This window comes from Pan troglodytes, chromosome 8 (assembly GCF_028858775.2).
Source record: "Pan troglodytes isolate AG18354 chromosome 8, NHGRI_mPanTro3-v2.0_pri, whole genome shotgun sequence".
Lineage (NCBI taxonomy): Eukaryota > Metazoa > Chordata > Mammalia > Primates > Hominidae > Pan > Pan troglodytes.
Genome location: NC_072406.2, coordinates 18,891,161 through 18,915,944, shown reverse-complemented (window position 1 = coordinate 18,915,944; position 24,784 = coordinate 18,891,161). Strand labels below are relative to the sequence as shown.

Below are 24,784 nucleotides of genomic sequence, written 5' to 3'. Positions count from 1 at the left end.
TCAAAGCTCGTTCAACTCCAAAATGCATGAAGACGAAATGGGAATTTTACTCAAGATTTTTGTGGGCTGTTGGGGAGAAGAGTTAACATTGCAAAGCATATTGCAAACTCTTATCTTCAAATGATTTTAAAATTTTCTTCCAAGCTCTTTATTATTTCTCCAGAGCTGCCCTGCTCTTCCCACTCTGGGTCCTTTCTCTGCCACTCTCCTCAGCATGACTTCTCCCTAATCGGCCAGCATTTCTTTTATTCTATAGAGCAAGTTTTCTCGCCCTGGGCACCTCTCATTTGCATGTTATACCACCACACCAAGTGAGCCTCGGAGCACCAGTGTTTTAATCCCTGAAAACAGTCCTTATGGGATTCAGCACAGAGGTCCTCTTGGCAGCCTGTAGTCTCCAGAGTGACACGTCCTCAACAGTCAAAGTGAGCAAGCTATGGTGCCCATCACCAAGTGGGGCTCACCATTCCCCTCTGTGTTCACTTCTCTCCTACCTTCTTCCTTATCCCATCCTTCCTCCTTCCTTTTTTTTTCTGCATTCAATTATTCATGGTTATTCATTTCATACGGGCATCTGTGCCACTTGGTTCTACAGGCTTTTTTTTTTTTTTTTTTGAGACAGACTTTTGCCCTTGTCCCCCAGGCTGGCGTGCAGTGGTGTGATCTTGGCTCACTGCAACCTCCACCTCCTAGGTTCAAGCAAGTCTCCTGCCTTAGCCTCCCAAGTAGCTGGAATTACAGGCATGTGCCACCAAGCCTGGCAAATTTTTGTATTTTTAGTAGAGACAGGGTTTCACCATGTTGGCCAGGCTGGTCTCGAACTCCTGACCTCAGGTGATCTGCCCGCCTCGGCCTCCCAAAGTGCTGGGATAACAGGCGTGAGCCATCGTGCTCGGCCGGTTCTATGGGCATTGTGGAAGTGACCGCTAACAAGCCCCAAGGGTAAGTAAAGGAAAATGAAAGGTGATTGATTCCTCACCACCTCTCCCCTTTTTTCCTCTACCCTTTGCCCCTGCTCCCCAATCTAGACTCTAATAAACAGAAATGATTTTTGTTGCAAGCTGAAAACTCGTTCTTGTGGTTGGGGCTAGCGGGGTGGCAAGTCAAGCTTTACAGTTGTCTGGATAATAAATGCTGTCTTCAAGGACTGTCCAACATTGTAGGAACAAGAGAACAACCCAAGTTAACAACTAACTCCTATTCACAAGTGCTACTGCCTCTCTGCCATCCCCTAACCTCAGCCTCACACACTTGAATTTCGCCAATCCATTTGATGAGCTCAAATCAGTGAATTTTCTCCTCGCCAAAGCTCACAAATTCTGTTCCCCGCTTCTTGCCCCACATCCAGGCATTACCAACTGCATTTTCCCTTTGCCTGATATTCGGGCATCAAGCCTCCTTGCCATTCCAATTTATTTCACCTTCCTCCAGTCCTTATGATTTCCTTCCTGGAGAGTATTTCAGCATCTCTATGCCTCAGTCTCCCCTGCACACCACACCAGCTCGGCCTCATCATCACATCACTTGGCTATGTCCCGCCTGGGTTAGACAGCTTCAGTAGCTGAAGTCCATAGATCTTATTCTGTTTTTCGAGGTCCACCTGACTCTGAATCCAGCTGACATTTCTGCCCTTAGCTTCTCCCCCTCTCTACTTCTGGTTAACTATGGACCACACTCTGCTTCCTCAGGAACCACCTACCAAGGCCGTATCCATCCTTCAAGGATCATACGTGGGCCTTTCCTGATCACATCAGCTCAACAACTTTTCCCTCCTACATTTCAATTGCTCTTACCATAATCATTAGTATTCACCCCACTGTACATCTAGAAAGAAAGTGGTCTTAAACCTAAGGGAAGGCAGTCTAGGTCAGAAATTTGTTGTCCGCTGTTCTGAGCAGTTTCTTCTAGGAAGTACCAAACATTTCTGATAATAGAATTGAGCAATTTCCTGATGAAGTGAGACACAGCTTGCACTGTTGACCGGCTGTCCCTGGATGAACCTAGTTACTTTTAACCAAATGTTCCTTTCTTGAACTTGTTCCTTTCTTGAACTTAATCTACCAATGTTATCTAGATAACTTTCCTCAAAAAAAAAAAAAAAAAAAACCCTCTACTAGGAAAGAAATCTTTGAACCGGACTTATTGGAAATTACCTCCTTGCAGCAGGTTTGAAACAAAACTTTGAATTTGCCTCACAAAGAATTTGTCTGAAACTGCTTTAGTATATGCTAGTTATATTTGTATGCACATGTGGCTTCATACATAGTGGTTGGACACCCATATGTGTTATGCACTTTGTTAGGTGACGTAAGTTCACAGATAAACTGGACATAGGGCTATCCTCTAGAGGCCCACAGTTTGACACCTTAACCTGAGATCCTTGGACCTTTGAAGTTCAGAGTGCCCACAACCGCTGGGTGTGGTGGCTCACACTTGTAATCCCAGTACTCTGCAGGGCTGAGGTGGGAGGATTGCTTGAGTCCAGGAGTCTGAGACCAGCCTGGGCAACATGGCAAAACCCCATCTCTACAAAAATTACAAAAAAAATTAGCCAGGCCTGGTGGTGCATGCCTGTGGTCCCAGTTACTTGAGAGGCTGAAGTGGGAGGATCACTTGAGTCAAGGAGGTAGAGGCTGCAGTGAGTTGAGATGGCAATACTGCACTCCAGAAACCCCATCTCAAACAAAACGGAGCAAAACAAAACAAACTGCCCATAATGCTCCTGAAACTTCCTACGGATTTATCCAGAGTATGTGCTGATGTGCATTTTTTCCAAGGAGGGAAACCAAAGGTTCTATCAAATTAAGAAAAGAGTTTTTACCATTGTGGAAGACAGTATGGCGATTCCTCAAGCATCTAAAATCAGAAACACCATTTGACCCAGCAATCCTATTACTGGGTATATACCCAAAGGAATAGAAATCATTCTACTATAAAGTCACATGCACCCGTATGTTTATTGCAGCACTATTTACAATAGCAAAATGGAACCAACTGACATGCCCATCAATGAGACTAGATAAAGAAAATGTGATACATATACACCACGGAATACTATGCAGCCATGAAAACGAATGAGATCATGTCCTTGGCAGGGACATGAATGAAGCCGGAAGCCATTATCCTCAGCAAACTAACACAGGAACAGAAAACCAAACGCCGCATGTTCTCACTCATAAGTGGAAGTTGAACAATGACAGCACATAGACATAGGGAGGGGAACATCACACACCAGGGCCTGCTGCAGGGTGGGGGGTGGGGTGTGAGGGGAGGGAACTTAGAAGACAGGTGAGTAGGTGCAGCAGACCACCATGGCACACGTATACCTATGTAACCAACTGGCACGTTCTACACATGTATCCTGGAACTTAAATTTTAAAAAAAAAGAGTTTTTAATCCAAGAAAGATTAACAGCAACTAGAAGAAAGAAAGAGATATAAACAGTGAATTGCAATGCAGCACGGCAGGTGTTATGATGGAGTAGAAAGGACTGGAAAAGGCCTCCTGGAGGAAGGGACACTCAAGTGTCTTTCCATTTCACCTGTAAACTCATTAAGGGCAAAAGCTTTGCTATAGCTTCAGTATGAGATCCTGGGCAATCCATGACAAAATGGGTCTGCTTTTGCACCCCCAACTTCCTCTCACATCCTTGCATCGTGCCATGCAGCATCAACTGGAAACCTCAGTGTCAGCAAACGACGACAGAGCGTTCATCCGCAAGGTGAACCAGAAAAGCCAGTTCAATGACTTGTTTAACCATGGTCCATCTCAGAACCAAGAGTTGGGCCTCTTATTTACCAGAAAAATTGTGGGGGCTTTGTGATATGGCTTTTAAAAAATCTTGTAATTGCCAGGCGTGGTGGCTCACACCTGTAATCCCAGCACTTTGGGAGGCTGAGGTGGGTGAATCGCCTAAGGTCAGGAGTTTGAGACCAGCCTGACCAACACGGTGAAACTCCGTCTCTACTAAAAAATACAAAAACTAGCTGGATGTGGTGACGCGTGCCTGTAATCCTAGCTACTCAGGAGGCTGAGGCAGGAGAATCACTTGAACCTGGGAGGCAGAGGTTGCAGTGAGCCGAGATCGTGCCATTGCGCTCCAAAAAAAAAAAAAGATATTAACATAAATTTAAATATTTTATAATGACAATTCATTAACTACTTAAAGCATAAGCTATTTTCCAGAAGAGGCAGCAGTGCATTCTACTCCCATGCCCAAGAAGAAAGGAGCGTGACTTTGGTGGGAGTACTAGGAGTTTCTACTGGAGCACTTGCCCGCAGAGTGAGAAACGTTCCTAGAGAGGAAGTTATACCTGCTGTGGAATTTAAGAGAATCTTGTCATATTTTGATAAGTTTTTTGAGACGGAAGTCTCACTCTGTCGCCCAGGCTGGAGTGCAGTGGTGCAATCTCAGCTCACTGCAGCCTGCACCTCCTGGGTTCCAGCTATTCTCTTGTCTCAGCCTCCTGAGTAACCGGGATTACAGGCGCCCACCACTACGCCCGGCTAATTTTTGTACTTGTAGTAGAAACGGGGTTTCACCATGTTGGCCAGACTGGTCTCAAACTCCCGACCTCAGGTGATCTGCCTGCCTCAGCCTCCCAAAGTGCTGGAATTACAGGCGTGTGCCACTGTGCCTGGTTAATTTTTGTATTTTTTTTTTTTTATTATTTTAGTAGAGACAGTGGTTTCACCGTGTCATCCAGGCTGGTCTCAAACTCCTGACCTCAGGTGATCCACCCACCTTGGTCTCCCAAAGTGCTGGGATTACAGGCATGAGCCACCGGGCCCAGTCAACGTGATGTGTTTTGGAACCCTGAATTCCTTGGCTTGCCCGGAGGGTTTTCTTTTTGTTAATATCTTTGCTTGCTTTCTAGTATTTAAAAAATTGTGTTTTGCTCTAACTATGCAATGGCTTTAAGTCTTAGACAAATTTCCAGGGAGCAAAACACACTCAACCATTTCATAATAATCAGAAGAGAGCTCTGATCAATAAATAAGCAAGACTGAATTTTACAAAATAATCCAAAGTTTAAAACCAAAGCCCACTTTTTGCATGATCCTTTAAGAGAAAGACAAATCTGGAAGCAAAACACCTTATAAAATGACAATGCACTTTCAGGAGCCCAGGGCACTGTGGTGAAATGATGATGGCTAGTACAGGTTATAAGTCTTGGGGAATTATTTATGAATTCTCAGGATCCTTCAGTTCGCCGCATCCTTCTCCATTATTTGAATATTGGAGGCTGCCTGACCAGAATCTTGGCAGGACTTTGCTCCTTCATCCCAGGTGGTCCCTGCTGACTCCTGAGGACGTTACAGCCCTGGGGGGAGGACTCAGCTTACGAAGTGCTGGGTGAGACCACTGCCAAGAAGTGCTTGCTCACCCTACCTGCAACGGCAGGGGAATCTCCCTGTCCTTTCATGGGCGTGGCTGAAGAAAGGATTCATAAATGAAGTTCAATCCTTCTCATCAACCCCAGCCCACACCTCCAGCAATTGAACTTGAAAAAAAAAACCTGGTTTGAAAAATTACCGCAAACTATATTGTCATCAAAAAAAAAAAAAAAAAACACTTCCTATATTTGAGATGAGAGAAGAGAGTGCTAGGCAGTTTCCTGGCTGAACACGCCAGCCCGATACTTAAAGAGAGCAACTCCTGACTCCGATAGAGACTGGATGGACCCACAAGGGTGACAGTCCAGGCGGACCGATCTTCCCATCCCACATCCTCCGGCGCGATGCCCAAAAGAGGCTGACGGCAACTGGGCCTTCGGCAGAGAAAGTCCTCCGCTCCACTGCCCCGGCTGGTCCCAAGGGTCAGGAAGATGGATTCATACCTGCTGATGTGGGGACTGCTCACGCTCATCATGGTGCCTGGCTGCCAGGCAGGTAAGGGCCTGTGGGTGCCCCCGGAATTCCGGGAAGGCTGATGGGCATCCCTCTTCCCAGCCACAGAACCAGAGGGAGTCCCCAGGTAGATGGTTCCAAGAAGGGAGTTGAATCTTGGGTTCCACCTCTTGCCTGTGACCCACGGGGACCCCAGTTTATGCCTCACTGTTCCTTGGTCTGTCAAGAGAGCCTGAAGTAGCATTAGGTTCTCCTGTCCTTCTCAGTCCTTGACAATTAATTCTGGGAAGAATAGTGTGGCATGATATTTGGGATATTTGGATGTTAACAGGGCCCTGATGAGCAGGTTTCTCAAGAAATTATCTTTTATTCTTCAATGAATTTCCTTTTATTCTCTGCACTCCCACCCCCCAACTAAGAAGCTATCAGGAAGCTCTTTAAGTTCAGGTTAATTTGCTGGAGACGTGAGTACTCATATATCAAACACTGGGAGAATTTAAGATCTCAGAAAAGTTTAGCTTCAGGGATGTATACACTGCTTTTACGTCTTAGGAAACAACACCTAGGAATTTCCTTACAAGTGCAACTTTACAGAAATTTTTAAAAATATGCATACTCACTTTTAGAACATTACTAATTCTCATAATCCTATGTATATACATGATATGTATATGTATATGTGTTTATATATGCAAATTTTAAATTTCATTCCTTGTTTCAAATGGATTTTATCGAAGATTTTTTTTTTTTTTTTTTGACACTGTCTCTGTCAGCCAGACTGGAGTGCAGTGGCGCGATATTGGCTTACTGCAACCTTCGCCTCCCAGGCTTAGCAATCCTCCCACCTCAGCCTCCTGAGTAGCTGGGACTACAGGCACACGCCACCACACCTGGTTAATTTATTTTTTTGTAGAGATGGGGTTTTTGCCATGTTGCCCAAGCTGGTCTTGAACTCCTGGGCTCAAGTGATCCACTCACCCTGGCCTCCCATACTGCTGGTACTACAGGCATGAACCACCGTGCCTGGCCAATATTTTTTTTTAAAGAAATAAAAAACCACCAACTTCTACCTCAAACCACTCTTCCTAATTGAGTGTGAATTTTCTAATAATGTCTTCCCTTTGCTTACTCAGGAAGACAGATAAGAAAGTTTATAGTGTTTTTTGAAAGTCTATAACGGCAACAAGTAGAATGCTAACTGGCTGTAGAATTTATTAAGAAATGAAACATAATGATGCATTTCAGGAGTCTGCTTGCTTGTTTAGGGGAAGTGCCCAGTCATGCTGGGCTGTGTACTGGCCCAGATGTAGGAGTGTCTTTAAAGAGGGCATTTTATTTACTTATTACATTTTTATTTATTTATTTTTTTATTTTTTGAGACAGAGTCTCACTCTGTTGCCCAGGCTGGAGTGCAGTGGCGTGATCTCAGTCCACTGCAACCTCCACCTCATGGGCTCAAGTAATTCTCGTGCCTCAGACTCCTGAGTAGCTGGGTTTACAGGTGCGTGCACCACCACGACCAGCTAATTTTTGTATTTTTAGTAGAGATGGGGTTTCACCATATTGGTCAGGCTGGTCTCAAACTCCTGACCTTGTGGTCCACCAGCCATGGCCTCCCAAAGTGCTGGGATTACAGGTGTGAGCCATCACGCCTGGCCTATGTTTTTTATTTTAATAGGTTTTGGAGGACAGGTGGTGTTTGGTTACATGAATAAGTTCTTTAGTGGTGATTTGTAAGATTTTGGTGCACCCATCACTTGAGCATGTATGCTGTACCCAGTGCGTAGTCTCTTTTCCCTCACCCACCTCGCACCCTTTCCCCTGAGTCCTCAGAGTCCATCGTGCCGTTCTTATAAAGAAGGCATACTTTTAGGAAGGTTTTTCAATGTGATTTCTACATCCACAGGGTCTTTGCTAACTCAGTCTAAGCCAAGAACAGGAAAATCTTGACAATTAATCATGCTCTGCCTCTGGAAGACACATTTCAAGTAAACTCGTGTTATTTCTAGCTATTGGTGACTTATCCAAGGGTCTGAGTGGTCTTGGTGGGAGCAGGGGAACTAGAGTCCCATAAGGACTCCTTCACGCCATTCTCAACATCTATCCATACCCCATCTGCCCCTCAACACTACAGGAAATACAAAAATGAGGGAGATATAGTCCTGACACTTAAGCAACTTATAACCTGGTGAGGAGGAGAAAAGCATAGATATAAATATAGTAACACCAGTCAGAGTGTGGTAAGATCTACGGAGCGTTGGGCTATCAGAGAAGGCTTCATGAGGATGACATGTAAAGGGAGCCCCAAGGGACCAGTAAATTTCCATCAATGAGATTCCAGGGAGAGAGGCCCCAATGAGCCAAAACACAGGAGTGCCTTAGGGAGCAGCAGGTGGTCCAATGTGCTCCTGCCCTGGACAGGGAGGGTGGGGATATGGGGAATTCAAACTGGAAAGTTAGGATGAGGTAAAATGAATCATCTAAGGCATTAGGCATTTTTAGTCTGTATATTGCTGGGCCCTGGGATGTGGTCAGAAAGAGAATTCTCCTAGTGATAACTTCTTAACTTCACCTAGTAGGCAATAAAGAACTACAAGAAAATTTAAAACTACCATTTATAAAGTAACTTCTATGTGCCAGATATGTGTCCTATTGTAATCTTCATAGCCACTTTGCAGTATGGATATCATGAACCCCTAGATGAAGCAAGAACCCAAAACTCAGACTCGCACAGGCAGTGAGAGTGCCAGGGTTTGAACCTGGTCTCCCTGGATTGTTCTGTTTCTGTTCATTGCAAACAGGGTCAGCGCTTTATGGAGATGATACTGGCATAGAGTGGAGAGAGATCAGGTGCACAGAGACAGGTCATGAGGCTCTTAAAATAGTCCAATCACAAGGCAAATGAGGACCCAGTGGCCAAAGACAATGACATGGGTCAAGTTTCTGGAATCAACAGGAATTTCCAGGCATCACTCCAGGGTCAGAAACCATCTCATCACAGACTTTTTCTCCAAGAGGAACCTAGTCTTGAAACAAATCAGACTTTTTATTCCTCAGGGTAAGAGTTCTCTAATGAAATCAGACTGTCAACAGATGCAATTTCTAGCTGATTCATAAGGGCAGATTTTCATTCTGAAAATTTCCAAAGCCACCATTTAACATGGCAAGGGTTTATGAGGACATATTAGTCAACTTGAGTGTTTTTAGTCTCTATATTACTGGGCTCTGGGATGTGGTCAGAAAGAGAATTCTCCTGGTATTACCAATATGGCACGTTATTGAAGGCACCTTTCTCAGAACTGTGGAAATTCTGAGAGCTTGTATGTCCCTTGATCATCTTTCTTTCATTCTAGGAATTCTGTGATCAAATCTTTATCCTCTAGACTCAAAAATAATTCTTTAAAAAAACAGTGTGGAAACCCATTGAGATAATGTGTTTGTGTAATTATCCATTCTTGTAAAGACAACTGCCCACAATGGAATTTCCCATCTTCACCTTTGTCAGTCAAACACAAAATGTTTAACCCTTCACATTTAATCTTTCAACTTCTTGAGATCCCAAACTATTATTGCTACTGTTACTTCATTCATCTTCAAGACATGTCTTGAGGCTGTAAGGGCTTTCCTAAACATTGGGAGCTCTTCATAAGACAGTTGCTACTTTCCTTAAAACAGCATGCCTTAAATAGGCAGTTTGATAAATCACCTGTGCATATACTTCATTTTAGATGTGAGAATTGAAAAAGAAAAAAATTGACTTCACAATTCTGCACCAAAAGAATGAGTTTCACGAATGCGTCAGTTAGAGGTGCTAATATAGAACGCTTGGTGAGCTCTAAAACTCCACTACTCCACCCCACTCCCCTGATAGAGAAGTATTCCCAGACTGGTTTTTGCCTAAAGCCTTGGGTATTCTGAATACCTTTTTGTGATTTTTTTTCTCTTCCTTTTTGAGACAGGGTCTCTCTCTGTCACCCAGGCTGGAGTGCAGTGGCGAGATATTGGCTCACTGCAACCTCTGCCTCCCGGGTTCAAGTGATTCTCCTGCCTCAGCCTCCCCAAGTAGCTGGGATTACAGGCACCTGCCACCATGCCTGGCTAATTTTTGTATTTTTAGTAGAGACGGGGTTTCACCAAGTTGGCCAGGCTGGTCTCGAACTCCTGACCTCAGGTGATCTGCCCACCTTGGCCTCCCAAAGCACTGGGATTACAGGCATGAGCCACCGCACCCAGTCCTCTTTGTGACTTTTTTGTTGGAGTCATTCTTCTGCGAGCTATGGATACCATCAAGGCAGGCAGTCCCTCAACATGGCAGCTGTTCCCACCCTTCCCCACTCCTCTTCTTGCCCAAGGATGAGCAGAAACTTTACAGAAAAAGAGAGAATTCCCACAGGAAATGAGGCATGTTGCTTGAGGTCACAGGGAATAGAATTAGCAGGAAAATAAACCTTGCAGGAAGCAGAAAGTGGGCCAAAGCACTGAGGAGAGGACACGGGGAGGGTGTGAGTTTTTGACAGATTTCTCTCTGTAAAATGAGGAGGTCACCCAGGGATCTTGAAACTCCCTTCCAGTTCCTTCACTCTATGTCAAGGATTCCAGAAAGGAAATAAAATATGCTCTGCTTAAAAGGCATTTTCAAGCTGGGGAACTTTGGGATGAAAAAGTTTCCCAAATGAAGACATACTGGCACGGTCAGGGTTGAGCGACTTTTGTGTGTCAATGCACCCAAGCCTGACGTCTCATTGTGGGTTATTTCCAGCTCTGAAGAAGTACTGCCTGGCAGCCAGCATGACCCACTGCTTCTGTAATTGCTGCAGTTGCAGGTGTCAAGGCAAAAACTCCACTCACTCAATTCTCAAAATCTATCCAATATCTCTCATGCCCCTTTTCAATACTATAGGAAATGTAAAAATGAGCGACATAGTCCTGATCCTTAAGAGAGTCATAAGTTGGTGAGTAGGAGAAAGGCATAGATATAGTCATAGTAACACAAGTCATATGTAGTAAGATCTACTGAGCATGGGGCTATCAGAGAAAACTTCATGAGGGTGACATGGAAAGGGAGCCCTGAGGGACTGATAAATTTCCATCAATGAGATTCCAGGGAGAGAGGCCCCAAAACACAGGGGCAGCAGGTGGTCCACTGTGCTCCTGCCCTGGACAGGGAGGGCAGGGTCCTCTGCTGTTTGTTTGCTTGTGTAGGAATTTTCCCCTCAAACAATGTCCTTGTCTCCCATGGGAGAAGTTTTACATGAGTGGGAACCCGTTTCTCTTCTCTATCCCAGGCCGTTCCCTGAGAGAAGAGAAAGGGGAATCTTTCTCTTTTTTTTGGACAGTTTCACTCTGTCGCCCAGGCTAGAGCACAGTGGTGCAATCTCAACTCACTGCAACCTTCAGCTCCTGGGTTCAAGTGATTCTCCTGCCTCTGTCTCCTGAGTAGCTGGGATTACAGGTGTGCACCACCATGCCTGGCTCATTTTTTGTAATTTTAGTAGAGAGGGGGTTTTTGCTATGTTGCATAGGCTGGTCTTGAACTCCGAGCCTCAAGCCATCCATCTGCATGGGCCTTCCAAAGTGCTGGGATTACAGGCATGAGCCACTGTGCCCAGCTGAAAAGAGAATCTTAATTCAGTTGATTACTTCTAAAAGTTATAAGACCTTCTTCACTGAAAGAGTTCACATAGAAGCTGAACTTGAATCCAGCCCTCTTAAATTTCAGTTCAATATTCCCTGCACATCTGCACGTCTTTACATGAAATCTCAGTGATATTCCTTCATCCATCCATTCATGCATGAGGATTACAGAGATGAAGAAAGTTCCAGCTCTTATCCTCTTGTGCTCACAGTTTAACACGGGAGATGAAACTGCTGCTGAATGGCTCCCATTCTGAAGTCAGCCAACAGTGTTTGCCAATAGCCCCCACTGAATACCCCACCATATTCTCAAGTAACTCACTCATTTAGGGGAAAACAATAATATAATTGTCTCTAGAAATTTTAGGTATTCTCCACTCTAAGATTACTCAGTGTTTTGACTGATCTCAAGGCGACTCTGGGGTTTGCTTCTGTCAAAAAGAAAACACAGTTCCCACTGGGAAATGTGTGGAGAGTAATGGTTCAAAACACCAGCTGTACATTAGTGTATATCCAGGATGCTTTAAAAAGTGATGGCCAAGACTCATAAGATGAATTAAGCGGACTCTCTGGGGAACAGAACCGAACATCACAGTACCTTCTCTTCCAGTTCCTTGAATACTTCCAAATCGCACTTAGGATTGAAACTCACCAAATTAGAGAGATGGAATAATGATTTCCATGGTTGGTCTGATTCACTAGGAACAGGTATGCTCAAGCAGTACTTCTCAACCTTTAATGCATTTAGAAATCATCCAGGGATCTTGTCATGGAGCAAATTCTGACTCGGGAGGTCAGGGGTTACCGCCTAAGATTCTGGTGCAAACAGGTTCCACAGGAGGCCTATGTTGTGGGTGCATGAACCCCATTTTGAGTAACAAGGCTATCAAGTCAGAGAATAAATACGCATTGCTTTTACCCACACAGAACTTGCGACTGAAATGAGAAAATAGGCTGAGTGTGATAGCTCATGCCTGTAATACCTGCACTTTGGGAGGCCAAGGCAGGAGGATCACATGAGCCCAGGAGTTCAAAACCAGCCTGGGCAACATAGTGAGACTCTGCCTCTTAAAAAAAAATTAGAAAAAGGGAAAACCAATCTGGGAAAGATCAAATATTGCAAATAATGCCATAAATGATCAGAATAGGGAGAGTAACATGCTACCTGGAGAACTAGAAAAAAAATTTTCAGAGAAGGTGGCCCTGGGACCTCCTGGTTCTGAATGGTGGTTCTGAATATCAGGAGAGGGGCTGGAGAATGGTGTTTTCTAGTGATGTTGCTGGAGTCGTATACATGGACCGTGTTCCATGAGTAGTGAGCTGACCAATTAGAGAGATGAGGCGTTTGCCAGGAGAACTACATAATGAGCCATATTTCAACATACATGCAGTTTTGTGTGTGTGTGCCAAGCAAATGAGTCTCAGATTCTCGGACAAAAACGAATACTTTTGCTCAGACAGACAGCATGTGAGTGCTTCTCCCCCAGCTTCAACCCTGCAGTGTCTACAGGTGTCATTGGTCCCCGGTAGACGTCCTCGGTTCAATGGGTCACTGGTCACTTATCACCAGCACCACATGACCCTGGATGGCAGCCAAAGAGTTCCTGGGTCTTGTTTCCCTACCTCCACATTTTTTTCCTGACCCAGCCCGAGTCACGTGCACACCACAGGGCTGGAGTCCCAGTGCTTTTGTCCTGACAGCCCATTCTCCCACTCCCACACCCAACCAGTTCCCCGGGGGTTTTTGACCAGCAGCTCCGCCTGCAGCCCTCGACCCAGATCCAGGCATCCTGCTTAAGGAGGGGTTCAGGTGGCAGGAAACTCCAGGGCAACAAAGTGTGGGTGGCATGGGTGGGGTTGACCGGAAGGTCACTGTGCTGGGAGGAAGAGGAACGGGCGGAGGGAAGGCAAGATACGGATCAGGAGTATTGACATCCTGTGCCAGTAGAGGGGCCTGCCCCATGGTGGAAGGTGTGGCCGGACGAGCTCGCTGGCCCATGTCCCCCCGTTTCCCAGGCTTTTTCCTCCCACGCTGTATGCAGTGCAAGAACAAGCTGGTGCAATTGGACTAGCAGCAATTGAGTCCTTTTACCCAAAAGAAGAAGAAAGAGCAATGTTTCAAAAGAATAAAAAGGAAGCTGCAGCCGGGCGCAGTGGCTCATTCCTGTAATCCCAGCACTTTGGGGGGGCCAAGAGGGGAGGATCCCTGGAGCCCAGGAGTTCGAGACCAGCCTGGGCAACATAGTGAGACCCCACCTCTATTTTTTAAAATGATAATTAATTTTAAAGAAGGAAGTTTGTGAAAGCCATTGGTTTCTTTATTCTAAAGAGCGTGGAAAATAGGACAGTCTCCAACAGGCCCTGATTTCCTTTGGTAAGAAAATGAGCAAAGCTATAGACCAGGAAACATGACTGGTTAAAGCCGGCCCATGCACCAACTCCAATACTGATAGTTATGTTTCCTTTCGTTCTTATTTGCTTCAAGCTTTGTTCCAGAAAACATTTGAACACTAGCTAGAACCACCACAGTGAATATCCATTGCCTAAATGCTATCTTTCAGGTATTATGTTCAGACATAGTATTACTTTGGTTAATTCTCAAAATAAAGTAGGTCGTATGATTATCCCCGTTTTATGCCTGGTGAACTGTGGTTAAATGGGCTTACAGAGATTAAATGGGTTGCCTGATGTAGCCCAACGAGGAAGGGGCTAGGATAGGAAGCAGGCGCTCTCATTCCAGAACCTGCCTTTTTTCCTCCTGTCTAAACTGCTGCTAAAGGTCAAAGACGAAGGTGCCATGTGAGCAGGGAAGTTATTTTTGTTTTTTACAAAGGTGAAGTAATAGGCTGTGAGTAATGCCCACTGCTCCTTCAGCCCCAGGTACATGCAGTGAGGCGGTACCCACAGAGCCGCGTGGCACTCCTCAACCTGCTAGAGCAGCCGGCCTCCTGCAGGATGGCTTAAGGACCACCTGGTCCTTGGGGTCTGGGTTCTCCGGGTCCTGCTGTTCCCTGCAGCCTTCCTTCTACCCCCAGAGCAGCTTGGGGCATCTTTAGAGAAAGCAGCAGTGTCGCACCTGCCCCAGCAGCCACAAAACAGAGGAAATTCTGAGCACCTCCGGGCGTGAGTCACCACACCACATTCAGGAATTGCCACCTCTGCCCACAGAATCACCCACTCTTTTCTGTTTGGGACCAAAATAGATACCTCCTTCAGAAGCCGCTGCTTTCTGTACTCTCAGCAATAAAAAAACAAAGGCAAGGATAGGTGTGTGCCTCTGAGGCGTGAGGGGGGCGCGTTTTCTCCCCTGGGAAGGTTTTCAGAGAGAAGTTGTTGCTACAGCAGTACGGGCAGCTGATGGGTTGAGGGTACAGGAGGAAGAGGGAAAGTCAGGGAGATTAGAGACAACCTCTTGTGTGGTAGGACTTCCGGCTATTGGTTTGTTCATTCCTTTGTTCATTCATTCATTCAGCAAATGTTCATTGAGGAACTGCTATGTGTCAGGCACAGGGTTTGAGACACAGAGATGAATAAGAGCCCATCCTTGACCTCTGCACAGACAATTATGACACAGGCTAAGTGCTGAGATACAAGTTTAAAGAAGGAGTCGATGGAACACACAGATCGATGTTCATCACCCCTGCAAAACCCAGCACAGCCCACATCAGGGACTGCCTCATTCACATCATGTTAGATGTGACAGAGAGGACAGCAGAGAGTGTTGTTTTGTCATCAACTACTAAAATTATTAAAACCAAACACCACTAATTTTGAACTTCAGGTAGACAGAGGATGTAGAGTTTTCCTTTGCTCAAGAAATTCCTTTACAGAGAAAATGGGAACATTTCAAGTGGGAGTATTTCAATTCCTTTAATAACAACCTGTTTTCTAGCTCCCACATTCCCCAAGTATTCTAGAAGCACCTTTCATAATGGACAGCTCTGACCAACTGCCCCACACACATGCATGTGAACCGTTCTCCAATCCTAAAAGTCTGTGACTTCTCCAAGGAAGGGAGGAAGGAATCGTATTAGTTCAGTTTACATTATTATATACTTTGTAGCAAAGCAGCAATGTTTCCTTAAAAAATTCTCTCTATATATATAGCTGGGCATGATGGCTCACGTCTGTAATCCCAGCACTTTGGGAGGCTGAGGCGGGCAGATCACCTGAGGTCAGGAGTTCGAGACCAGCTGACCAACATGGTGAAACCCCGTCTCTACTAAAAATACAAAAGTTAGCCAGGTGTGGTGGCACATGCCTGTAATCCCAGCTACTCAGGGAGGCTGAGGCAGGAGAATCCCCTGAACCTGGAGGCTGAGGTTGCAGTGAGCCGAGATCGAGCCACTGCACTCCAGCCTGGGTGACAAAGGGAAACTCCGTCTCAAAAAAAAAAAGAAAAAGAAAAAAAAAATATATATATATATATACATATATATATATATATATTTGTGTGTATTTTCTCCTCATGAAATGAGCCCCTTGAAGCAAATCGGCCCATCTTTTCAGAGAAAGATCAGTTTATTACGTTACCAAGTAAAGGGCAAAGGAATCATTTCTAAAAGTTTCGTTTGAAGTCCCCGGAGTTAAAGTTGACGTCAGCCTCTTCCTGCCCTGGTGCCCCGAGAGTTTCCCGGGAGTTTTGGGGATGACACCCGGCTGCATGCGTGACATCTCGCTGGCTGGGGGCAGGCCTGGTGGCTTCCCCGACAATGAAACCAGGCAGAGCCTGCAACCCAGCTGAGCACCAGTGTGGTCTCTGCTTCCGGTCCTTGTGGTAGCACCTCTGTTTACAGCCTGATTTAGAACAAAAAGAACTTTTGTAAAGGAGAAAACTCCTTATATTAAATGGAAAGCAAAACAAACAATTACCAAAAAAAAAAAAAGTTGGAGGGGTGTTTCAGAATAAAAGAGCCGTCTCTCCAGACATCTGTCTGACGCCCAGGTGGCGCTGAGACCACAGGGTGAGCCTTTTGGCTGGAGATGTTGATCCCTGGTTTACTGCACTTCGGGCTTTCACTACCTTTCACCCACCGGACCATCAGTTTCACTTTCCCTCTCCCAGCGTCTCTCAAGCTCTGCTTCTCTGGCCCCGTTTTCAATCTAGTGCAAGAGGACCTGTAGCCAGGGCACCCGTCCTCCTCCTCCTCGTCCTGCACTGGGATCCCAGCTCTGAGCACTCCCGGGCCAGGGAGGCCTTGCTGCGTGCTCTGCTTCTGTGATCTTACAGATTCCTCACGGCCACCATGGGAGATGGGGACTGTTAGCACTATTCCCCACCCCAACCCCCTTTTTTTTGAGACAGAGTCTCACTCTGTCGCCCAGACTGGAGTGCAGTGGTATGATCTTGGCTCACTGCAACCTCTGCCTCCCGGGTTCAAGAGATTCTCATGCCTCAGCCTCCCCAGTAGCTGGGATTACAGGCACGCCCCATCGCCACGCCTGACTAATTTTTGTATTTTTAGTAGAGACAGGGTTTCACCATGTTGGCCAGGCTGGTCTCAAACTCCTGACCTCAATTGATCCACCAGTCTCAGCCTCCCAAAGTGCTGGGATTACAGGCTTGAGCCACCACGCCCTGCCACCATTCCCATTTTACGGATGAGGAAACTGAGACCATGAGGCCGTAATTCACTCTCCCAAGAAAGCAAGGAGCCAGTAGATCTGAGCAGAACCCATGCATTCAGGCCGACACAGGAAGCAAGCTGTCAACAGGCACCGTTCATCTCCTGGGCTTCCTAGGCAGGCCCTGAAGCTCTGGTTTTCAGTCACCCTGTTATTCATCCCCAAGTTAATCTCCCCTGAAAGCACCTGTCGTGATGCCCTTTCCGCTGCAAGAGCTCCAGTCATTTCCACTGCCTCAGGGGCACTGTGCTACCTCCTCTGCCTGGCACACAACATGCTCCCCAGCCAAGACTGTTCCCTCAGCACATAGCACGTCTTGGCCAGCAGGTCTTCTCCTGTCCTTCAAAGGGAACCTCCTCATTTGTGATTTCAAAGCTGGACTCCCAGGAACACCCTCCTCCCTTACTGGAACAATCTTCCCCATCTTGTCTGCCTACCGGAATCTTTCCCAACCAGAAAAGCGTCTTGAGAGAATGGAAAAGTCTTATGAATTTGGAAAGTTGACAGCTTGAATTCAAATCCTAGCTTGAACTTGTGAATTTCTACTTTCCTTTACGAAAACCTTTGCATGGCATTCTGTGCAGGCACTAGCAAGGTGGTGGGAGGGAGATGGATACAGTAGGGTGAGTGCCACGTAAAGAAAAGTCTGGGACTGCAGAGAAATGCCACAAAGCACAGACAGAAGAGTCCCGGAGGCTTCCCAGAGAAAGATGACAGCCAATGGGAGACCTCCAGGGAAAGCAGGAGTTAAGAAGGTAGAAACGCATTAGGGAAGTGTGGCATGAGCATGATGGTCAATTTCAATGTGTCAACTTGCCTGGGCTAAGGGATGCCCAGATAGCTGGCTAAACAGTCTCTCTGGGGGTGTCTGTGAGGGTATTTCCAGGAGACACTAGCATTTGAATTGAATAGACTGGGTAAATTTCTTGTTGGTAGACTGAGTAAAGAAAATCACCCTCACCAGTGTGGTGGGGATCATCCAACCATAGAGGACCAGAATAGAACAAGAAGGCAGAGGAAGGTTGCCTTCTCTCTGTTCAAGCTGGGACATCCGTCGTCTGCTCTTGGACATTTGCACTCCTGGTTCTCCAGCTTTTGGACTCTGGGACTTACAGCAGGGCCCCTCTGCTCCTCAGGCCTTCAGTCTTAGACTGAGCCACACCACCAGCTTTCCTAGTTATCCAGCTCCAGCTGGCATCTTGTGGGACTTCTCAGCCTCCATAATTGAGTGAGCCAACTCCCATTATAAATATTCTCTTATTTATCTACATACATCCTATTGGTTTTGTTTCTGTAGAGAAATTCTGTTTCCCTGAATAATACAATGACCAAGGCCCAAGACAAAACACATGGTGAGCTCCAAGAGCCACGCAGAGTCCCGCAAGGCAGGAGAGCTCAGGCACATAGTGGAAGCAGAGATTTTGAAGTTGGGCATGAGCTGTGTCTTGGAGTCTCCCCATGTCACTGGGCTTAAACTGTGTCCTGGAAGGAACAGAACATCCCAGAGGGGTCTCAGTCAGGGCATGGCTTGTACTTTGGAGAGACAGCACTGGGTTTATGTGAAGAATGAAGGAAGAAGAGAAAGCACTGGGTTTATGTGAAGAATGAAGGGAAGCAGAAAGGCAAACCCATAGGGCATTGAGTAACCTCCATGGAAGTCCATGAGGGCAGGGTTTTAACCTCGGTGGGCCTCAGCTTCTGTTCGTATAAAATGAGAATAACACAGACCCTGCTGGGTGCTGTAAGGCTACATAAGCTAGCCTGCCTAGAGTGACCAGAGCACACAGTAGGTGCTCACTAAATGTGACTTGCTGGGCTTCTAGTCTGCATGGCCAAAGGCCCTTCCCTCGGACCTTTCCGTGTGGATGCCTCACAGGCTGCTCAGTCTACACATCCAGAACTGTCCTCCCTCCCCGGAACCTACTCTTTCTCCTCTCTTTGCTATCTCAATGAATGGCACCCCATCCTCCCCATCGCCCAGGAAATCTGGGCAAAATCCTCATTTCTTCCTTTCTGTCCTCCATGCACCTAATAATCCAGCCTCAATTTTTGGCAATTCCAACTTCTAAAATCTCTTAACGCCAGCAACCCCTCTTCTTGCTTACTTATCACCACCCACCCCAGGACTCCCATGACAGCCTTCCTGTGATGCATGACAGGCACATGACAAGGGCAGTTGAGGGTCAGGGGCCACAGGAGCAGGATGCAGCCAGCACACGAGGGAGGATAGGCGGGAGGACAGGCAGACAGTTGTGCGTAAGAGCACGCACTTGTCAGGCTGCCTGGGTCCAAGTCTTAGCTCCACCACTGAGGGGCTGTGTGTCTCTGGGCAAGTCACTGGGCCTCTCTGTGCCTTAGTTCCTGCCTCTAGAGAACGGAGATGAGAAGAACACATCATCTCATAATTAATTATTGCATAAGTACTAATTTTAATTATATTGACTATTATACTCTATTAGTGTATGATGTCTTATATATATTTATCATATAATATACTAATTATATTAATGAGTATACTATAGTATTTTATATAACATACCTTAATTGCTTATTATATATCTGTATAATTATTTTATTATCATATAAGATAATTTCATAAGCTAAGATGGTATTTTATATATTTCATTTATTATATATTTATATTATATTTATATACTTTATTGTATTTGAATTGTGATGTCTAATAAAATAATAGATATGTTAATTATCCTTCATATTCATAATAAGCTCCTTCATTGGTGTCTGGGAAGCCGAGAACGTTTGTGCGTGTGAGCTCTCCTGTGTGTTCGGCATGCAGTGTGTCGCGTCTCAGCTGACGTGATTGCTGTTTTTGGTGGCCCGGAGGCAGAGGGTGCAGGATGCAGGGTGCATGCTACAGGCAGGAAGAGCTTTGGAGCAGGCTGACTTCTGAGCTCTCCTCTGGTGCCGTGGCTTCTGAGGCCCCCAGGTGACAACCAGCCTTTGCCATTCTAGTGTTTCCTCTATGTTCATCCCGCGTTCTGAGTGTGGCACAGGCCACACTCCTGACCCCACCAGCATCAGGTGCTGTGCACATGGTATGAGGTCGGGATGGAGTGCTGTTGGCATGGGGGTTGTTCCTTGGGCTAGCTGTGTCCACATGGTCTGATTAACCCCTTCTGCACATCAGCAAGGGTTCAGCACCTCCTCAGGGTTAGGGCATGCGCAGGGCATGTGCAGGGCATGCAGGGATTTGAGGGTCCTTGGACAATGCATGTTCCCCATGCAAGCATGCAGAGACATGGAGAGGGTCTTTGTCCCTTTCAGTCCTAACATTCTGTGGCTTCATAACTACTTGTCCCACACCCGAGTAAAAAGCAGGATCTTCTCAGCACTGTACTGAGGAAGTCTTTAAACCTTCCAATAGGACATAGGATCCCCGCCTGCATCTTAAGTTCCCATGTCCTTAGGAAACGTGGCCACCTTGGAATTCAGCTCTCCAAGAAGCCCAGTGTGAATGCCCATTGCAGGAGCATCTGAGCTCACCCCCACTAACCCTGAGGTATCTGTCGAAAAGAATAGAACCCACCCACTGAAACTATCAGAGATCAAATATTGTGTGTTGACTAAGAATTTGCGTTAAGGCAGGGATAGTTGAGCACCAACGCTTTAAATGAACTCTGGAGAAATGCAAGCCTGTACTTCCTCTCAGCATGGCTGCAGAAGAGGGCCGGGTCAGCAGACAGGCATTTTGACCCACTCACAGATGAATACAAAGACTAAACTCAGCAAAAGCCTTGAGGTTGCATTTATGTGTCTGAGAACAGTCCCTGGAGCACAGGCATGGGCTTTTGGTACCACGTAACCTACAACCGTAAGCTCTCTGCTCTATGCTGTCCACTCCATCAATCCCACAGTGCCTGAAATGTCATTGTCTTACCCGATGTCTGGGGTAGCATCTGTGAACACATGGATTTGATACTTTTATGATGTTGTTTGTCTCTACTGAACCCTTCTTAAGCAAAATCACAGTAGACTAGCAGATCATGGTAGTATCTGAAAGCCCCAGGACCCCAGAACCTCAATCAGTGCTCCCCACTTCCCATGGTTTTCTCCCTGTGTTTCCACATTTGGATTGTCATTGTCTGTGAAAAGGCATGATCCCTGTCAACAACACACAGTGTATGCAATGTGTGTCTTGTGTAAAACGGAGTGTGAATTCTTGAGAGCAGGAAGGAAAAGGGGTACAAGAGGCCCCCCTGGGAGATGGGTGAGGAGCAGGGCAGAGTGAGCCTGGCTGCTGGGAACCCCTGAGGAGAGCTCTGGAGAGGGTTCTGGACACGTGGGCTTGGTCTGCCTGACAATTAGGATTTGTGTCAACAGGACTGGCCCTCACCTGACACCAACTGGGCTGAGGTTCCCAGGAGAAACACTTAGAATCATGACTTCAGAGGTTGCCATCATTTTTGATGACTTTATCTTTTTCCTTCTTTTCTGTTTCCCTCTTGTCAAGTTTCTACCTGTAAGTAAGTTATACTTACTTATTCTGTGTTTCTTTACAGTCTCAGGGGAAATTCCGTTGAGTTGAAAATTTCCTCAGCTCCTCGCTCCAGTTTCTCAGAAGAGTCTCTCTCCTTGCAGAAAAGACTGTGGGTGGGAGTCACCAATTTAGCATATTTCTACTAAAAATATGACTCCATCCCAAGAAATTGGTTTTAAAGATTTGAGGAAAAACTGCTTTTAGATTTCAGAGAAAGAAAAAGAGTGTGTTTCTACTTCCCCCTTTTAAATCTGATAACTTTTATTTTAATCAGGTTGACATTCTGTGGTGAGCTTGTGGTTAACTCTTTCATGCCCGGAAGCCTGTTGTCGACCGAGAAGACTCCCAGGATTAGAACATAACTAGCGCCCAACATTTCATTTGCAGAAGCATTTGAGGTCCCAAAATGTGATGGTTTAGCGGCAGCTGCTTGTAGGGGTATTTTTGGTTCCCTGCTTCTTTTTTCCCTTCTAAGTAAAGACAAAATAACTAGATCCCTCCACCCCACCACCCCATCATTTCGTTGTTGTTTAACAAGTGTTGAGTAAGGCACAGTTGTTCTCCAAAAAGGTCTTACCCTGTGAGTTACTCATTTTAGGGTTGCGGAAACTCTGACTATTTGACCCAGTCAACCGGGCCTCAGAAACCGTGGGTCAGATAACAAATAACTCATGGTGCTTCTGTGCTAATTACTGCAGAGATGTGTCCAAGTGCTCGGAGATCTCCTCCTTGAAGCAAAGGTCTCCTCCTTGAACCACACCGCCTTCTTCTCCTTTCCCGAGGGAATCAGGCAACTTTTCTTTGATGACAGCAACTTCCTTAAATCCCCCAAGCCCTGAGACAGGCACTTTACTTCTCCCACATTTCCTTCAACATTTGTGCTTGCTGAATGAAACAAGGAAGGTGAATGTTTGCTTGAATGAACCAATCAATGGGAACAGCACCAATGCTAATGCTAATACACTCAAGTACTCATTCAGAACCTACCATGGCCCTAGGCTTCTGCTCTGCTCTTGGGTGCTGATCCAGCAAAGAGTGGGTGGAGGGGGAGTGGGAGGTGAAGTCCCTATACCACCACTTATATTTTGCACTGTCTTATTTTTTCCTCTGGTCACATGCATACATAAATTTTATATCTCTGTAATTATGCCATTTAAAAATCTTCCTACTGAGGTAGAAGTTGGGACTCAACCCCCGAGGCAGGGCTCAGACACTGGACAAAATTGAAGACTAGCAAAAACAGGATTGGGGCAGAAGCAGCTTTCAATAAGACATGCTCATGAGTGTGCCATGTCAGTTTACCATTGCCATGGCAACACCCAGGCGTTCCTGCTCCTTTCCATAGCAGTGACCGGATGACCCAAAAGTTACTACCCCTTCCCTAGAAATTTCTGCAAACTGCCCCTTAAACTGCATGTAATTAAAAGCAGATATAAATATGAATGCAAAACTGCCCTGACCTACTACTCTCTGCCTATGTGGTCGCCCTGCTCTACAGAAGCAGTCACGGAGCTGTAGCACAGCCGGAACTATAACATTGCCACTTCAATAAAGCTGTTTTCTTTTATTCTGCCACTGGCTTGCCCCTGAATTCCTTCCTGGGCAAAGCCAAGAACCCTTGCGGGCTAAGCCCCACCTCGGGGCTCGCTTGTCCTGAATCACTACCACCTTCTCTAGGAAGATGCTCTAGGCTTAATCATTGTGTTGAATTCAGCTGCTGAGGACTGAGAGGTGATTTGGATGATTGACTTCATAAATAAAATTGGGAGTTAGACTTTCCCGCTGTGGACTTGCCACTGAGTTGGGGGAGAGGGGGGTTTCTTTCTCTAATAAAGTTCCACATCCACAGACAGAAGGAAAAGTCCCTGAACTAATCACTTCCTTTGGAAGAAGCTTTGGTAAAGAATTAACATTTGGGAGGTTGTCAAGAAAAACCTATTTGTTCTAAAAATATTTAAAAATTATTAAAATTTCAACCAATACAGAAAAACACAAAGATTAATATAACCAACATGGGCCCACCATCAGGATTCAGTAAATGTTTATAGTTTACCTTGGTTGTTTCATGTCCTTTTTGTTTATTTTAAATACATGCTCTTGTTGTGCGTGATGGCTGATGCCTGTAATCCCAGCACCTTGGGAGGCTGAGGCAGGTAGATCACCTGAGGTCAGGAGTTCAAGACTAGCCTGGCCAACATGGTGAAACCCCATTTCTACTAAAAATACAAAAATTAGCCTGACATGATGCAGGCGCCTGTAATCCCAGCTTCTTGGGGGGCTGAGGCAGAAGAATCACTTAAACCTTGGAGGCAGAGGTTGCAGTGAGCCCAGATCTTGCCATTGCACTGCAGCCTGGGTGACAGAGCAAGACTCCATCTCAAAAAACAAAACAAACACAAACAAAAACAAATAAATACATGCTGTAGATACAGTGGAGCTCCCTCTCTGTCCAACCCAATCTCATTCTTCCCCTCCAGTAATTGCTCTCTTGAATCTGGGCTGTATCTCATGATGCAATATACACTACTGGTTTGTTTTTTATTTTATACATAAATGCATAATATACTGTTTCTATTTGCAACTTTGCTTTTTTCACTCAGCAGTGTTTCTGAGATTCATTTTTGATGTTTATTCTTTTTAACGACTGTACATTATTACATTGTATAATAATACAAAGTTCTTGATAATGCCAAGTTTATTAATCTAACCTTCTTTTGATGGACAATTAGATTATATCTGATTTTTCCCTATTACAAGCAATGCTCTAATAAACAGCCTTGAATGTGTGCACATATGCAAGAATTTCTCTAGGAATATACCTAGAAGTGAGATCACTGATCCTAGAACATGGACAGCTTCAATTTTACTGCTATATTTAAAATGTTCTCTTTGAAATCGCTATGCAAATTTATAATCCTCATCAGCAATTTATGAAATTTCCTGAATTCCTCACATATTCCTCATCATCACTTACCATTGGGAAATTTTAACATTTTTTGCCAATCTGATAATATAAAATAAAATCTCATTACTATCTTAAGTTTCATTGATACCTGGTGATATTGAGCATGCTTCCACATGTTTTTTTGGTCATCTCTGTGGCCTCCTTGTTCATATCCTTTGTCCCTGTTTTTATTGGGTTATTGGCCTTTAACTTATTGATTTGTAAGTCTTCCT

At 45.5% G+C, this 24,784-nt stretch overlaps 1 protein-coding gene across 3 annotated transcripts in view; it reads left to right on the top strand.

Moving 5' to 3' along the window:
• The first annotated feature begins 5,259 nt into the window (after nucleotides 1-5,259).
• IL2RA (interleukin 2 receptor subunit alpha) overlaps nucleotides 5,260-24,784 on the top strand; it is a 51,470-nt gene continuing 31,945 nt past the window's right edge. The window contains exon 1 of one of the 3 annotated variants that reach the window (XM_009457869.5): nucleotides 5,260-5,892. In XM_009457869.5, coding sequence (XP_009456144.1) covers nucleotides 5,829-5,892 — 64 coding nt within the window. In that variant the 5' untranslated portion in view covers nucleotides 5,260-5,828. The remainder of the gene's footprint in view (nucleotides 5,893-24,784) is intronic. The other 2 variants (XM_063780357.1, NM_001035520.1) reach the window with 2 other exon arrangements.